Source organism: Scomber japonicus, chromosome 18 (genome assembly GCF_027409825.1).
Source record: "Scomber japonicus isolate fScoJap1 chromosome 18, fScoJap1.pri, whole genome shotgun sequence".
Taxonomy (NCBI): Eukaryota; Metazoa; Chordata; class Actinopteri; order Scombriformes; family Scombridae; genus Scomber; species Scomber japonicus.
In genome coordinates this window covers 24,957,854-24,976,285 of record NC_070595.1, presented here as the reverse complement: position 1 = coordinate 24,976,285, position 18,432 = coordinate 24,957,854, and the positions used below count along the sequence as shown (strand labels likewise).

Below are 18,432 nucleotides of genomic sequence, written 5' to 3'. Positions count from 1 at the left end.
TTGTTGTTCTGACTGTTACACTCCAAACAGCGGGGTCTCACACATTAACATACAAATCTTATCACAGCTTCTGTGCTACCACACCTCACCGTATGTATCCACACACACACACACACACACACACACACGTATGGCCCACACTCTCATGTACAGCTACATCTCAAACCTATCTTCTTTATTCTTCAGTCACATCCTCTCCCCTACCGGTCTCACTAAAACAATTTCCCTTCAGTGTACTGACAGACGACCACAGCGCGACATAAATTATCTTGTGACATCATAAATGGGGGGAAAGGGACACGTGAATAGTTTTCATCATTAACCTCCCTCTCTGTCCAGCTCCCTTGCTAATTCTCTGTATCTGTAACTCAGGCTATAACACAGTCTGGTGTTATTATGTGTTGACAGGAGCTGCTGTTTAAAGTGGCTCACCATATATAATTCATGACAGAATCGGCCTCTCGCTCCTTTTCTTTTCTGACCATCAGCACTTTCGCCCCTGTTGTAATGTTTCTACATGTCGGACCAGGCAGAAATGGGGGGTGGGAGGGACAGGGGGGGAGGGGGGGGTGGCTGCCAGCTGAGCCACCACAGACAACGAGCTGCACAATCTCTCCACTCCGTCCGACTTACAGTACACACACACACACACACACACACACACACACACAGATTCCTACACACACTCTCCCATCACCCAAATCCTCACAGCATGGTGCCCACCAATTATATACTTCATACATACTACATCAAAGACATGTATATTAGGGTCAATACCCCTGTCAGTCCTCCTGACCGAGGCACTGGCAAAAAGAACTGATTTCCTGGCAGCTGCTCACTGCTCCCGTGTGTGTGTGTGTGTGTGTGTGTGTGTGTGTGTGTGTGTATAGGACAAATGGCAGATAATCAACTTAATTTCAATGCATGTGAGTACTGAGAAATTACAATAAAAAAAAAAATCTAAATCTTAATCTTAATTAAAGGATCAAATTCTCCAGCAGAGCATATTGAACAGCGGCTTGTCCAGGGGAGCAAAATGAAAGTAGCTACAGCAATCTGTGCCACCCATTACATAAAAGACACAGATGCTGATTTGTCATCTAATAGGGCGAATTTCTTCATTTTAATAATTAATATTCAATGTGATTATATGATTACAGCAAACAAACAAGACCACAGTCAAAGACAGCTGGAAACCTCTCACATCTCACGCTGGTGGTATGTTAGTCTTTTTTTTTTTTTTTTTTTGAAGAGGATAAACATGCTGAAAGATATTTTCCCAATAAGAGCACCTTCTCTCTCTCTCTCTCTCTCTCTCTCTCTCTCTCTCTCTCTCTCTCTCTCTCTCTCTCTCTCTCTCTCTCTCTCTCTCTCTCTCTCTCTCTCTCTCTCTCTCTCTCTCTCTCTCTCTCTCTCTTTCTGTTCTGTGCCATGAAGAAATACAGCAAACCAGTATGTGTTTGCAGCCCCTCCAACTTTGTGTTTGAAGAACAGCACATCAAAAAACGTGCAAAAAAGCAAACTTAGGAGAGGAGACATACTGTGGTCGTCCGACGCAGCGTTGCATTCATCAAACAATGTAACTCAGGTTTAAATCCTGCAAACTGTGCACTGCCATCACTAGATTTCATAACATGCAGAAGCTTCCTTTCTTTTTTTTCGGAGTGAAAGGATAGGCTCATATTATTCCAAGCCTATCTTGAACCAATACTCAGATGCCCATATGTACATTGGAAGTGGAAGAGTTATTAGTGGCTGTAATAATTCCTCCTGTCCAAACTGTCTCTGAAGAAATTCCTTCCTAAAACAATTTTGATGTAAGTGATAGCGGGCGAAATCCATAGTCCTGTTTCTGTGTGAAATATATTCTTAAATTCAGCTGAAGCCGAACAAATCAAGTGGGTATCCCCCAAACTTACTCTAGTATAAAATTCCCTCTTTGTGTTTCCCCATACAGTGTTTCCTTGCTAAGCTGCAGTGGGGGGAGGGGGGGGGGGCAGTAGCACAAAGAGGGAATTTCGTGTTAAAAAGACTGGAGGATACCCACTTGATGCGTCTAATGCAAGACTGCTGAAGCTTCATATTAACATCCGCTGAACTTTGCATAGAACGAGAACTGTGGACACAAAAATCCCTTCAGGAACAGATTTCCTGACAGTCAATATGATAAGGAGGAATGATTGCAGAAACCATTAAAAAACGTGTCCTGTGTAGTAAAATTCAGCATCTCTTTCAGCTTTAACTGTGAAGACACCAAGCGATGAAGGATGTGTAATGTCCTGAATAACCAGCTCCAAAGACATAAATGAAGTAAATAAGTTTAGTATTTTTTGCAGTATTTTAATGAAAGCAGAGAGCGTGCAGTTTTTACAGACAGCAAGTCAATATGGAGCTGGACACAGACACTGATGCAGCATCTTGTCTGAGCCGCTGGTGATGTAGAGCTCTCATTGTACACAGTTAAACTTTACATCTTAAAATGACTGTGTCAGTGATTGTGTATATTCTTTTATGGAAGAGGACACTGACAGAGCTGTTTCTGGTGTAAACTTACTTGAAGGCATAGCGCAGGAGGAAGCTGATCTTGCCGCAGTTGTCGCCCTGTTTGCCCTCACCCGTGTCGCCCTTGGGTCTGTAGAGCTCCGGTTTTATCTGCCCAATGCAGGTTACCTGCTCCTTCTCTTCACCGTGGAAATCAGGACTGGAGAGCTGGTGAGTCATGGGCTTGGGCCTAAACAGACACATACAGTATGTCAGCTCAGAGCGTGAATATTAAGTGAAGTGCACAAACACGCATATGCACACGGACACATGCGCTAGAAAAACAAGTTACTATGCAGCAGTGTGATTGTGTAAGCTTAATCAGAGATGCAGTGGTGGGTAAAACATCTAAATTCAGTTGACTCGCTTTTTTATTTTATTTATTTGCATAAGAGTTTACACACCTTTTTACACTCGCATGCATCATAGTAAGTGTTATAAAACAAGGGCTGGATGTGCGATGAGGAAACCACCAAGAATATCTGTTAAAAATGTAATAATAATGTAAAGTGTGAGGGTGTTTTATGTATTTCTAGAATTCATATGTGTACCTGCATTTTGGATTAATCAGTTATGAATCAGCCTCAGTTAGAAAATGCTTTTCAAGATGAAGCTTCATGAAGATATTCAGAACAAAGTCAAAGACGTTTTTTTGCTTTTAGAGACCTCAAACAGCTTCATTAGAGGAAAGGAAGATTAAAGCAAACATCATGTAACTAATATCGTCTTTATCAGTGTACTCAGAAAAACATTTTACCAGGTGGAGCCTCTCTCTCTTTTTTTCCCCCCTAATTTTCAATCATGTATTTTTCCAGTTGATTTTCCTTTAATGTTCACTAACTGAAGATTAAAGTTCAATCCTGTTTTCATTCTCCATTACACACAAAAAAAAAAAGCACGCAACCAGCATTTAGTAGTCTTAAATGATAAATGCACACACACCACTGGGTACTGACCGTGCAGTGACCTGCTGCTGGGAATGAGCGTTGGGCAGGTCCTTTTGAGGATGGGCTCCACCCTCGGAGTTGGGAACATCTGGAGACGTCTGACTCAGCTTCAGAGTTCCTAACATGACGGAAAAGAGGAAACAACAAACCTCAATGACTCACATGTCTCATTTGATTGTGCTGCTGAGCCGTCAGTCATTACACTGGAGCTAAGAGCAATGTTTTTTTTTCCGTTTTCTTTTTTTCTGTTACTCGGGGTCGGTATCATTGATTGCATTGATTGTATCACATTGATTTAACAGGCAGTGATTTATTGGCTGAGAGAGGAGGGAAGACATGAGCAGACTCCCCTTAGCAGATGAGAACATGAGCCAGCATGAATAGCAACACAGAGAAGGGAAAGAGGAAAAGGTAGCCAGCAAACATTTGACTGTAAATAATGATAAATGACCTGCACCGGTAATGACAGCCAGTTTATTCCCAGCACAGAAAGTACACACATAGTCACCCACAGCTCCTTCCAGACCTGTTTCTACTTCCACTTATCATTAAATTTCCTCCTTATTTTTGGCTGAACTGACTTCACCTTTACCAGCTTTCCACAGAGGATCTTGAGGCTGCATTAATTAATATTTTTTATATAATACTCTGCAGCTCCAGGAAGCTTCTTAGCTCATTGTTTTGGTTCCACTGCACATTTACTGTTTGGTTTAGTCTCACTGCTCTATAATAAACCCAATTTTTAACAGTAGCAGGCTGCAGTTTTCTGCAAATAAGCTCTGATAAAACTAACTAGTGGAAAATGTTGAGGATTTTGCAGCTACTGTAAATACTTTTCTGGGTTTAAGGAGTTTGACGAGACCAAAAGTAAAAGATCTAAAACAAAAAAAAAAAGATTAATGTTTGACTTCTATTTCTCAGCTGGACAAAATATGACTCCTGCTGGATAACTGCTATCTGCTGTCATCTTAGCAACTGTTTGCTAAGACGTTGGCCATAAGCAGCTTTGTCAGATTGGAAATGTTAAGGTATCACATGTACCAGAGGCTTAAAATGGTCATATTTTGAGGAATTTTATTTTCATAACCAAGTGAACAAATAGCCGTAAATGTGTGATTTCAGTGTCAATGGTTATTTAGACAAAGAACTTTTTGACACCACCTACAAATCTAGCCACGTACTCCTGACATATTTATACGATGGTTGGAAGAGGGCAGTCTTTCGGGACTGTCCCAACACTGAAAAAACAAAAGCAAATGTGTTCAATGAATAAATCATTCATTCTTGACTTTTTTCACATGGGTGCAGCAGTAAGCTATATTTTGTGCAAACTCTGCAAACAGACATGCTCATGAGTCACATTCATCATCACAACGAACATGATTGACTAGAAAAACAACACGTGAGAAGAGATGCATAAGCAGACGTACTGTAGCATCCATATTTTACTGTTTTAATAAAGTTAAATAGCATAGCCTGTAGATTGACAATTATTAATACTTAGTGTCACAAGATGATCAAATTATCATCATATAATTACGGGGCTTTTGGTATTATTGATCATCCATCGTACAGCCGGTGAATTTATCGTGCAAATCTGGCAACGCTGGCCATAGCAACAGTCTTTCCAAAAGTTCCCCTGCATAGTTTTGCCAAAATAAGTAAACGCAGCTTTAAGAAAAGAACAAATGAATCCTTTAATAAATGCAGCAGATTTGTTTGTTGTAATTAAAATTTCCATCTCGCAGTCAAGTGTATCTTTTTTTAAATGTTACTACTCTATAACTAAGAAACTAAGAAAGACAAAGCCAATAAAATGAAAAATTAATAATCCTTCAATACAGAATTACTGAGAGAAAACCCACTCATGTGTCCAATAATGGTCAGCCTTCATCGCACAGGTGCAGCACAGATGAATTATTTTAACTGTATGAAGGTAAATGTATTAAATTCAGAGCTCAGTGATTATATTTAAATGAGACATTATTAACCGAGGCATTACATTACTTTTCCAGTCAGACTGGGATTAAGAGTGTCTAAAGATAAAACCATTGATTGTGCCTTCTCTCACCAGCATTGTTAGGGTAGGAGTCCATGTCCAGGTAGGAGGGCTCCTGGGTCTCATGTGGCCCCCCGACCACAGCTCCGACCTCCCCCCTCTCCAGCCCCACCAGGTCAGAGAAATGGGGGTGATGCTGTCCCTGCTGGCCCAGAGTTGGGTAGAGCGAGGACGAGGAGTGGCCCTCCTTCCTCTGCAGCAGCGGGGGTAAGAGCGACGATCCCCCGGCTCCTCCGAGGCTTCCGACGCCGGCGCTTCCGGGCAGCAACCCCGACGTCAGGCTCAGGCCTCCTCCCTCCTTGTCCCGCCATGGCAGCCAGCAGAGCTTCCAGGAGACGAAGAGGGACACGGAGAGGAGGACGATGCCGCAGAATGTCACGATGACTGACAGCAGACTGACAGAGATCTCTACAGAGGAGAAGAAAACAGAGAGGTAAAGGAAGGAAAAACAGAGCAAACAGAAAGCAGCCACCACTCCATCATTGTATAGTCTGTCAATAAATAGAAGGAAGCAAAGACTCTGCCATGTTTCTACAGTAACTCTGGCTTGACTACTGGTGGGCCTTTTGTATTCTTCACAAGTCTCATGGCCACCATAGGTTCTCCCACACACTTTGGGGCGGGGGGGGGGGGTTGATTGTAATATACGACCTCACCGCTACATGGTTTATAATAATGTACATTTCCAGGTTTATATTTATGTATGTGTTTTTATTCTGGAGCTCTGCTGGAATATCTCTGCATGACGTAATGTTCAAAAGCTCTTTATCTATCTTATACTAGCCCTTTGCAGCCCCTCAGATTAGCTTCTCCCCCCCTCCCCCCCATCCATCCTGATGAGGCTACTCTAGGAAGAAATGGTCCTTGACAGACCTTCGTCAGCTCCGGAGGCTACATTAACACAAAGTAGGAATTTGTACAAGTAGTAGTTGCTTCATTTTCATATTCTTTATATGATTCATGAACTTTTTAAATACATCTGTTCATGTTTGAGCCTGAATCGGATGCAGAGTATGAATGTGTGCAAGATGAACAACATCAGCAAGAGAGGCTAGAAATGGCCAGCTGTTTGTGGACATGAGGGGATAACCTGATGCCTGATCAATGGGAGAAGTAGATGTCGCATTCAAAGGAGGCTGAAGCTGGCTTTTAAGGATCAGGGAGCATTTTTACATACATTCATCTCAGGTTTGGGATCTTTCACTATAGACATCTGACACCATTACAGTGTATACACTTTCAACAAGTCCCATATTTTCACCTTAACACATTATTCACATGCCTTACAAATCAGAACAGTAACCCACTTTGTGATCAACACAACCCATCCACACACACACACACACACACACACACACACACACACACACCATCGTCAGCATCACCACAACATCGACAAATCACACATCATGAAAAGCAGGAGAGGGAACCTGCTGAAGGCATAAATTGATATGCAACCAGCCCCTGAAGCTCATATCCTACATTTGAATCCTGAGCTTAAAATGGGGGCAAACGCTGGCTGAGAGAGAGGATATACTTAGGGGAGAAAAAGGAGGCGAAGGGGAGAGATGGGAGGGGATGGGATGGGAGGGAAGGGCAAATAAATTTTTTTTAAAAAGAAGAAGAAAAAAAAAAAGGAAACACCAACACCCACTGTGATGTCTCTATGCAATGTCATCACGCATTTCCTCATGGTTATGAGCTTTTTAATCTGTGACGGCTCAAGGATTGTTTCTGAGGGGTTGGTGTGTGTGTGTGTGTTTGTGTGTGTGTGTGTGTGTGTGTGTGTGTGTGTGTGTGTGTAGAGGGTGGAGTATGACTCATCCGAATGAAAAACTGTACAGAATACAAGAAAAGGCCGTTTCAGCACCAGACTGCCGGACAGTTCCACCAACAGCCTCCGTCACAGAGAGCAGGGATAAAAAGAGAGTCGACACAAGCTTTCTGGGAACTTTTGAAGATCTGTTTAGCGCACAACTGCACGTGTCAGAGCCTATGATACGTAAATTTGTGATGAATTCATAAATTTGTAAATACCCTATAAATATAACATGAATATTTATAAATAAATAGACTAAATATACAATGAATATTTATAATTATCCTGAACCATTTGAAGTCTTTTTATAAATAGCATGTTTTGGTCTGCTGACTATCTTGACAAAAGGACCAATCAGAGCCCACAATTAAATACAGGCCCTGAGCCCTTACCATGAATATTCATGATTTGTAAGTAGACCGAGAAGACTCATTACGATATAGTGTGCAGAGTATATTCCCCCCACGTTGCAGCGTCTAACTGGAGGTTTTGCCACTTGTCATCTCGGTCTCCATCCAGACCAGAGGGCCACCAATTAACAATCCTTCCTGTCTTCCCCCGTCAGAAAGAAAAGTTTCCCAAAGCCCCCAACCTCACATTCATTCAAGACCCACACAAAAGGCCTTCCCCGTCTTTAACCCCCTTTTCCCTTCAATTTACGCCACTTCAGAGTGTCTTTATGGGCATGACAAAGACATAAACACTGTTAAATCACACAAAAGTATCTGTAACAGGCTGACAACAAGACTGAGAGCAAATGAGTAAAAAAACAAGACAACAGTAGCCAATCCTTCGGCCCTGGGGTGCATCTTCTGGAATTCGGCTCGCCTTATGTCTCCACCCGCCCAGCTGCCTCTTTTTCTCTTTCACTCTCTCCTCTATATAATCCCCTCAAACACCCCTGATTCCTAGCTGTTATTTCTTTTTTCCCCCTGCTGTCTGCCTCTGCATGCTTTGACTTTATTCTTCTCCTCAGCGTCCGTCTCTTTGTTCCTCACCCCTATACCTTCCCCTACCGTCTCTCCCCTCCTCTCCTCTCCCCTCCTCTCCTCTCCCCTCCTCTCCTCTCCTCTCCTCTCCTCTCCTATCCTATCCCGCCTGTCTTGCCTCTCTCTCTCTTCTCCTCGCGCGCTCTCTTTGGTGAATTATTCATCAGTCTGTGTATGTCATTAATCAGCACTTGTTCAAAAGATATGATTGGGGGGCCGCTGAGGTGGGGGGGGGGGGGCGAGGGGGGCCATCGATCTGTCGCAGTGGAGAACAAGGAGGGATGGTATGTGAGGAACAAGGGATGGAAAGGGAGAAGGGGGGGTGAAGAAGAAGGGGATGCACAGAGAGAGAGAGACAGAGACAGAGAGAGAGAGAGAGCATGACGATGGTGAACAGGAGACAGGGAGGCAAAAGTGATGGAGGAGAGGAAAGGAAGGTAAGACAGTAAAGGAAGATAGGACGAGGTAGAAAACATCAAGAAAAAAGGACAGTAGTCATTAAGGTGGATGAAAAGGGGGCGAAAAGAAACGATCGAAACCACAGAATGGCTTGCAGGGCTGGGATAGATAGAGGGAGAGCATTGAAAACAGATTGGTGCACATGTTGAAACAGACATATAAGCTGACTGGGTCTATTCCCCTTCTTTTCGTTTCCAGGAGGAGGAGGAAGAAAGGGAGGACGTAGGATTGATAAAGTCAATGCAACTACTACGCCATGTGTGTTAAAGAGTCGAAACCAAAAGAGGCAATGAGAGAGAGAGAGAGAGAGAGAGAGAGAGAGAGAGAGAGAGAGAGAGAGAGAGAGAGAGAGAGAGAGGAGAGGGAGAGGGAGAGGGAGAGAGAGAGAGAGAGAGAAGGTGCTGGGGAAACAGAGAGATAGGGGAAAACAAGCTGACAATGATTTAGAGCGAAACCTAAAGAGGGGAGGGGTTTTTAAGGATGAGAAAGGTTAATGTATTGATCTGGAGGGGAAAAAACAAAGCGAGGAGGCAGAGAGAAGTAGGTGGTGTGTGGTTGGCAGATCAGGATGCGCTGATAAGACACGGCTGTGATCAAACGTGTACGGGGACGGTCAGGGGCCAAACCACTCTCCTCCATTTGTCTCTCTTTAGGGCAGTTGCTGTACCTTCCTGAGCACTGATCCTGCCAAAGATCCACCGCTAATCCACAAAGCATAAAAAGCGAGTAAAGCGAGAGAGCGGGTAGGTGGGTGGGTAGGAGGCCTCTGAAGTGCACCGTGAAGAGGGACTGAGACTCCCTGTCAATCAGGCAACTGATGCAAGCCCACTGAGGATTCGTACATTGCTCCACATCAAACACATCTCTGCTGCTTACACAAGCCATTCGCTGACAGCTTTTGGCGGTCATGGTCCTCGGAGGGGCTGCAGAGACTTCCATCAGCAAACACCGAAAAATCACAGCTGGTAAGCGAGGGGGCCAATGCCTCAAACCATGGCATGACATTTCTTCGCAGAGCCATCTAAATCTCCAGAGGCAACACGTAGCTAATCCAGGCTAATCTACACTGAGCCACAAATATCCAAGCTAATCTGCATAACATTGCACTTCCCAATGCTTCAATGAGAACCCACATTATCCAATACGCTGCATGGTGCACCTATTTGGTTTGGTTAAAAAAAAAAAAAAAAAAAGGAAACCAGTTCTAAGATAACAATAGTGGGATTTTACTGAGACTCTTTTGGGGCTCGTAAAAAGAAATGGGATGGACTTGTACTGTAGCCATTTCAATCTAGCTGATGAATATTTCATGGTTTGTTGTTCTGAGTGCACAGTACCTCTAACCATCTTTAAACATGAGCACTCTTTTTAACATTCGGCTTCACATTTCTCAAACTTTAACATATGTCATGATCCTCTGTGTGTCTGCCGAGCTGAGCTGAAATGTTCTGTTTAAGCTCTTGAAACACAATATTTTCTGTCAATATTCAGGATGTTAAAAAACTTCACGACAAAAAAAACACACCAAAACATTTTAAGCATCAGACGTCTGCCAAGTCTTTTGTTCCTGACATTGTGTAAGCCTCATTTAGACCATCATGGAGTACAAGAGTCTCTTTTTGAGTGGGTGATCAGTTCCTTTCAGCAATACCCAAAATCTTTTCAGTATCAAAGGCTTACCCCCTGCAGGCATGAAGGATGTCTGTTAAGTTCGTACTTCCCTCCTTCACAGAATTGCAGCAGCTGCGGTCTGCTTGAATACATTAAATCAAAAAAAAAAAAAAAAAAAAACGACGCCAAATGTAGTAGTTTTTGTGATGGAGAACATTTAGCAGTTGGATGCACAGCAGAGGAGCTGTTTATTCCGCAGGAGATGTTTGAGATGCTTTTTTTCCCACCAAGAGAGCTTGTTATCTTTGGACTACATTTAAACTAGCATGGATTCGAGCTGACGACAGCATCTGTTTTCATGTGAAGGAGGAAACTTCCAACTTTTACACGCCGCCTTTCAAGTCTACGAGGGGTGATTCTTTGACACCACAAGGGTAGATTTTGATTTGGTTTTTTTTGGGTTTGAGACAAGATAATATAATCTTTTATTATTCCCAAAATGGGGAAACACATAATGGCATTTCAGCACCAAAGTGGATAGCCAAACTTGAAAGAGCAAGCAGTAAAGCAAGTACAATTTAAAAAGCAGTAACAGTACTGATATTGCTGTAAGGCTGGGTGAGGTTGTGGGTTTTTTATATTATTGAATGTTTTGAGAGCAAATGTGACATAAGCTTTCTTCAGCTTTGATGTATGAATGCAAAAAAAACACTTGTGAGAAGCTCCAGGTGTGTCAGTTACCTGTGTCCGGCTGTCTGCGTCCTCTCATCAGGTAGCTGAATTCCTCGCAGCGTTCATTCTGGCTGTAACCTCTTGGGGAGCGGAAACACAGCTCCTCCACCAACACCAGCGCCTTCTTACACAGGTCTTCATCCCAGTCCCCCGACATCCTCCAATCCGCATCGCACTCTCACCAGCAAGTCAGCCAATGACAGCGCAGCCTTCGCCGCCCTCACCTATCGGACGGCACTCGGAGGTAAGGGGAGTGTTGGCCCGTCCACTTTTTATAAAGGTTCAAACTGAGAGAGAGGAGGCAGAGGAAGCGGAGAGAGAGAGAGAGGGTGGGAGAGGGGGGGGGGGGGCGGTTGGGGGCTGGAGGAAACTCGAGGGGCTCTGCTGGGTGTCTTGGTCTGGATCACAGACACCAGACTGACGTGCCCATGTATGACTGAGCGACACCCACCCCTCTCACTTTACCTGAAAGAGATAAAGGGAGAGAGACAGTCAATGTAGGAGTAAGGACATAAAAGTGTACAAATCAATGTATTGGCAGAGTGGTCACCTTAGCTATTAAGGTGCACACTGATGCCAAAACCATCAGGGTGTCTCTAATAGATCTTTGGCTCTGGTGCTACAAGATATTTCTTTAGCATACACTGTGAGAGGTGATATTCTGCAAGCAGCATCGTGAAAAATGAAAGAAAATTTGATGATGTTACAGAGACGGCCAAATGCAAAGAATCCTTGTGAAGTGAAACTACTATACTGATAAAAACTGTTAACTGATGCTGATTTACCAGTGTCATCTCTTGCAGAGTACAGTACATAGCTGTTGAATTTCTTAAACATTAAATCGTCAGTAGAGCACAGAGTTTATTTCATTCCCTCTACAATGTGAGTAGCAGCAGAAGTTGGTGGAGCAAGTCAAACTACCATAAAGTCTACATGTACCCAGAAGAACAATACCAGAGCTGATGAGCCTTGAATGTCTCCTGAGGAATGAAAAAACTTAATTTAACAGAGTTAAAAAGCTGTGTGGAGCTGCAGTGTTGTTCAGAGCATCAACAACTCTATTAACAGCATTTTTTTTTTTTTTTTTTTTAAGATTTTATTAGCATAGACGCCTTTATTCATCAGTAGATCGACAGGAAACATGGGAGAGAGAGGGGGGGGTGACATGCAGCAAAGGACCTCCGATCGGGATTCGAACCGGGGTCGGCTGCGTATATGGCATGCGCTCTAACCACTCGACCACCTGCACGCCCTTAACAGCATTTTCATATTTTTTTAAAAATAGCAGTATAATAAGTTAGAAGATACTATAAAATTAGCACAGGAGTACATTTAGCTGCTACTTCTGGAAAATTAAAGAGGTAAGTTTGGGTAACTTTTGACAGCTGAACTTATGTATGACAAAAATTGTGACTGTATTGAGTTAATATGTTATATTTAAAATGTATTAATAGACACTCTGTATAGTAAAATCCTTTTATGTTTTGTTTTGGTTCTTAAAAGTTAATCTTCTTATTTTGAATGATGCCAAATGCTCATGCACTCACTCAACGCAGTGCATACTTAATTGCAAGAAGCCTCAGAGTTAGTGCTCTCCTGGGAATACACTGATGATTTTAGTGTCTAAAAACTGACCAGTGGGTCACTCATTTCAAAACTTAATTAAATATTTCACAGAGTAATAAGAGTGAGCTAATTATGAACTTGTTTGTGTCAAGTGTCTTTTAACAAATATATTCAAGGAACACTTTGAGAGTTAAGGAGACTTGGTACGGGCATTTTGCTTGTTTGTAATGTTTTACAAAATCGACAAATATAAGTAAAATATCCTGCTACGGTCAGATTCCTGAAAAGTCTCTTGGCTGGAAGAACCTTTGGATTTACAGTAGCTTCACATTTTGTTATATCGATATATTGTACTGAAGAAACATATCCAAATGAAAGCATTTCATTAGATTTAATAATGTCATAAAGTCATGCTGTTTTACCTTTATTGAACTTGACTCTCGAGGTTTTTGGCCATGTTGAATTAGCAAGCTGGAGCTGGAGTAACTCTACATGTAGAATCTTCCTTGCAAACAGATTTGGCCGAGAAAAGGCGGAGTTATGCCTGCAGTGCATGCATAACCTTTAGCTTGTTATTTTCCTAATGTTTCCAAGACTAGAAACAGGAGCCTGCAGACAACTGGCTTTTTTTTCTCTTTCTTCACCGCAAATTGGTAATAGAGTTAAGCTCGTAGTCATCTAGATCCAACAGGAATGGCTGGGAAGTGTCCGCGGTCTCTGCAGCACACCGGCATGGATTTGTGGAGACTCTTTCAAAGCTCTCCAACATCACCTAAAAAAATAATAAATCAATCAATCAATAAGGTGCATGAAGGTAATTGCATCAGTGACTAACAACATCAAGGACACCAAGGGACTGACACCCACACTGATGTTTGTTAGACTAAAAAATCTCATAAAACAACATCAGAGTGGAGGTATAATTAGTCTGACTGCCTTTTGTGTGTGCTCCTTGTCCTTTCATCCAGGAGAAACTAGACTTCTTTAGCATACTGTCTTTATTTTTGAACTCATTCTGTCTAAATAAAAGCAGGTCAATGCCCAAACTCCTGTTTCTCACAGTCTGTGGGTCTCCAGGGATTCTGACTGAGGAGAATGTATGCAAAGTTGTGTCTAATAATAAAGACGTGTTGCACAATGCTAGTATTGAACATGTCTTGCCAAAAAGCTCGTACGGGGCCGTGGTTTGGTCTCAGAATAAATCACTGCCAAAACAATGTTCACGGTGAGAGGTCAGCTCACTTTTCCTCCGAGCTGTTTTGTCCTTGTAAAGCAGTGGACCTATTTCTCAAGCAAGGTGCCTGGTTGGACAGAGGAAGGACTATTGATCATTTGATGTATGTTGTTCAGTGAAATGTCAACGTCAGTCTTTGTGCATTGAGTGGCACCTCCCTAGCAAAGTGCTCCTTATGTGTCCATCTGTCTCTCAGTCATCAATCAATCACTACATTAGGCAAAGACATATTTCACTCCGAACAAGATCCAAAACAAGAAACGCTTCAGCTCCCTTTTACTTTTTTTTTTCTCTCTAAGACAGAAACATACTTTCCTTCTCTTGTTTTCACTCTGTCCCTGTCTCTTTTATAAAAGCTGATTGTCATATTAAGACGGTGTGTCAGTCTAAAGGAGACTCAGCAAAAGCAGAGTCTATTTATCTGTCCATAGTCAGCTTAGCCAATTGCAGAAATGAATCCGAAATTAGCGAATCAAAACGACATCCAGACCCAACATCCCACACCAGCCCTCATCTTGGCCCCCTCCACTCTCTCCCATTAAGATAGTAAATCTGTCTGAGTGACTTTAAAACCAAGGATATCTCATTCTGAGGAATGGCTATCTGGCACAAGACTGGCTGCCTCAAATGCCAATGAGAGCATCAGGAAAGAGGGAGAGGCAAAGAAATGGAGGAGACAGACAGACAGAAAGAAAGAGAGAATGATTGTGTACGTGTGGCAAGAGACAGAGGAAGAAGGAGGGAGAGAGAGAGAGAGAGAGAGAGAGAGAGAGAGAGAGAGAGAGAGAGAGAGAGAGAGAGAGAGAGGGATGAGAGAGATGCTGACATTAAATTGGAGGTGAGACAGATAAAGAGGGAGGGGGGAAAAAATTGGAGCAGAGAAGGGCAGAAAAAAAAACATAGGAAGCTGGCGACGAGGGTGACACAGCAACAATGGTAATCAAGGGGTTTGGGGAAGCAATTTACTACGAGCAAAATATTTATAGAAGCTGGTTATTCACAGATAAATATGCCTTTAGAAATATGTTGACGAATCACTTCACTCAGATAGCGCCACGCCGACAAACGCACATTGGTAGAGTACAGAGCAACACTAAACCTCCCACAGACGCTCCATTGACTGCTGTTCTGCCTGAGATCGATACTCTCAGGGAACAAATACGCCACAACACAGACCAGTCGACCAGTAAGGTCATTGTCTGATTGGACAGAGGAGACAGGATGGCATGCAAGGTCACAGTCTAATCACACTATGGAGAAAGGAGAATCAGTGGTACGAGGGGGTCCTGTTCAATCACATAGCCCAAACCAAAAAAAAAGGGGAAACTGGAGGAGATCAGTGTCCAATTATGGATGATACTGGCCAATGAGATTATGAGCTAAATCTCCAGGGGGGAGGGGATGGGGGGTTGGTGAAAGGGCCAGTTGCACCAAAAGGCAAGAACCAGACAATCAGTAATTCAGATTGAACAGTAGATTAAATTAGCTGAGGTGGCAAAGTGGCAAACAAGGCTGCAAGTTCAACTCTGCACAGGTGTCAACAAGTCCTGCAAATAAAAGACCCAATATGTCGTTTTAATCAAGTCCGCTCCAGAGTGACACACAAAGGAGCATTTTCTAATCTTGTTAGTGTTTTCCAAAGCTGTTACAAATCAGATCATTATGATTTATGATGTGACAATGCTGTGGTTAGGATCTGGTTAGACACAAAAACCACTTGGTTAGGTCAAGGGAAAGATGGTGGTTTGGGTTAAAATGATCACTTGGTTGAGGTAAGAGAAGCATGTGGTGTGGGTTACACTTACTGTGTCCTTAAAGAGGAAGTATCATGCACATTTCCAGGTCTATTTTTAGTCTGGCGCTCTGCTTGAATATCTTATAGCATGGTCTACAGTTAAAAAAAACTCCTTATTTATCTTATACTAGCTCTTTATGCAGCGCCTCAGTTCAGCCTCTGTCTGAAACAGGTCGTTTTACTGTAGCTCCTGTTTCTTTAAGGAGGAGCCACTTTGTTCTGATTGGCCAGCTCTCGGGAAAACTAACCCTCAGGAGACTTTCGCCGACTTGTTCTTTACTCAAAAACATTACGTACATTTTCTGGCTGAAACCTCATCTAAAATATATGAGTATAAAACGCACAGTGCACATGAGAAAACCTTAGTAACAGCAACCAAAGCTACAGAATGGACAGATGTTTATGGGCATGAACATCGAGCTGACGTCAGCCTTGGATTAGACTAGCAGGGAACATTTCTACATACTTCAAACATGTTAAACATAGATATCTGACATCATTACAATACATGAATAACAGGAAACCAGAAAAGGCCTAATATGTCTCCTTTAAAATGAAACGGCCTTCGTCGTCATGGCTAAAATAACAGGATTATGGTTCGGGGGGCAATCATAGTTACGTTCAAGCTCATGGTTGGAAAATATGACACTTGAACTTAAAGCTTCTCCTTCATGTTCATTAAATCCCTGCAGTATCTGAAGGCAGCAGCAGGGCCTGATATGTTGATAAATCCGCAGCCTCTGTGAAGTGCAACGCCAGAGCACAGCGCCATCACGCCCGGCTGTTCACTGTGTTTACCTCCATTATGTCACCCGTTGACACCAGGCTGCTAGAGTATAACCACACTCACATCTACACATCTACACACATCAGACTTGTCTGTTAAAACTTGATATTCTGACAGTTTTAGACGTGGCCTCCTTTCCAACTTTCTTTTTCGGCAAAAGTAGCTTCTTATGTTTTACTCTTGAGACACATCGCTAAACTATGTGATCATTTATGGGATGGAGATAGACTATATTATATTACAGTTATGACTGAAACAGGGTCGGTCTGATCATGACAGTTACGTCATCCAAAGCTAGACTTCACCCCAAACTTCAAAAGTCATGTCTGGCGCCGCTGGACATTACAACCTATTGCAATGTGTTTTTCTTGGGAGGGCAGTCTCCAGGTGTCCTTGAGCAAGACTCTGAAGCCCTGTTAATCACGGGGATAAGAGCACCAACTAAACGCCTCATTTTTAATGGCTCAGTCCATCCGTTATATCCTCAATCTAGCTCATAGGCGATAAAGCAGATGAGGCGTTGGTGTTTGTATCCCCTTATAATGAAGGGATCATTCTCGTATTTGCACAAGAGGAGTAACAGATTTGGATCCACCCTCAGGTGCACAGAGCTGGGAGAAAAACTCCAACACAAATTAGACCAAGTATATGAAATGTGAAGGAATAAAACAACTCGGCACAGATAGCTCTCCTATTTCTTATTGCTGGGGCATACACCAATAAATATTTATCCAATATTGACTGCATTCCTTCACTCTTTTTTTGAGTAGTTGTATTGGATTTCTTATTTTTTGGCTGAGCCCTCCTCATGCAAGACTTCCTGTGGTTTTCTCCCCCGCTTAGAAATAATACAAACAAACATAAAAATCCCCCAAGAAGGGGCGAATGTGAATTTGATAAAACCCAGGGGGCAGCTTTTTCAGTAACAAGGATCATGTTCGAAAGTGCGACAGAAATGTGAAATCTGTATGTGGAATCTGTCTCTGAGGGATGAATCACACACCTCAGCTGGGTTTGGGAATTACACTGATAAGGCATTTGAAACGCTGCTGTCTGCTGAATAAGAAGTAGAAGAAGCAGCTCAGATGCTTACCACAAACCTGTGATCTATTGCAACCTCGTATCATCATTGGGCATTTCATTTTCTATTCAAATTACATATCTCTCTCTTGAGCATTGGAATAATCCGAGAGTACGTTAACCCCCGCTACTATTTTACTTTTCTTTTTTTTTTCAGTTCAAAGACGACTGAATCTATATTAGTGGAAGCGATGGAAACACAAGTTGCCATTTTCCTTGAGGTTTTTCAGAATTCAATTGTAATGTTCAGCTAACAATAAGACAGGTTTAAGATGATACTCTTATTTAGTTGTCATAAAAACCTCTTTCAGTCTCCTTCTATTCAACTCCTCTCTATATTTATTAAGCTTTGGCTAATAGGAATTAATTTGTCGCCAAAAAAAAAAGGAAAAAAAGTCTATTTTTATGGGGAGAAAATGAACACCTTCATAATTGCACAATTTAACTGAGAAAAGTCAGACCCATTTTTGTGTGGGAACATAATGCTGCTGTAGACAAAGGAGACTAATCCATTGGATATACCTAATAGGATGTTTCAGTCGGATCTCATGAAACCTGCTTTCAAGTCCTCCTATCTGCTGCCATGCTCTTTCTTTTATTTTCATCTGTACCTGGAAGCCATCTTTAATTGAACCCCTCATCCTTGTCCTGAATGCTTTTGTTGTTGTTTTTGTTATGAAGTCTGTAAATTTGCTCGTGTTTAAGCGTATTTCCTACTCCCCTTGTCTGTGCCTTTTTTGGCAATTTGAATAGTGTTTCCTTAAAAAAAAAAAAAAGAAAGGAAAAAAAAGCGTGTCCTCTCCAGTCAGCTGT

The 18,432-nt window shown here is 42.3% G+C and overlaps 1 protein-coding gene across 1 annotated transcript in view; it reads right to left on the bottom strand.

Moving 5' to 3' along the window:
- Positions 1-11,314, bottom strand: part of syt3 (synaptotagmin III) — a 30,250-nt gene extending 18,936 nt beyond the window's left edge. Inside the window, exons 1-4 of the mRNA XM_053338504.1 lie at positions 11,167-11,314; positions 5,560-5,955; positions 3,498-3,606; positions 2,555-2,731 (exon numbers count right to left, since the gene is read on the bottom strand). Of these exons, the coding sequence (XP_053194479.1) occupies positions 2,555-2,731; positions 3,498-3,606; positions 5,560-5,955; positions 11,167-11,314 (830 nt within the window). The remainder of the gene's footprint in view (positions 1-2,554; positions 2,732-3,497; positions 3,607-5,559; positions 5,956-11,166) is intronic.
- Positions 11,315-18,432: the final 7,118 nt, after the last annotated feature.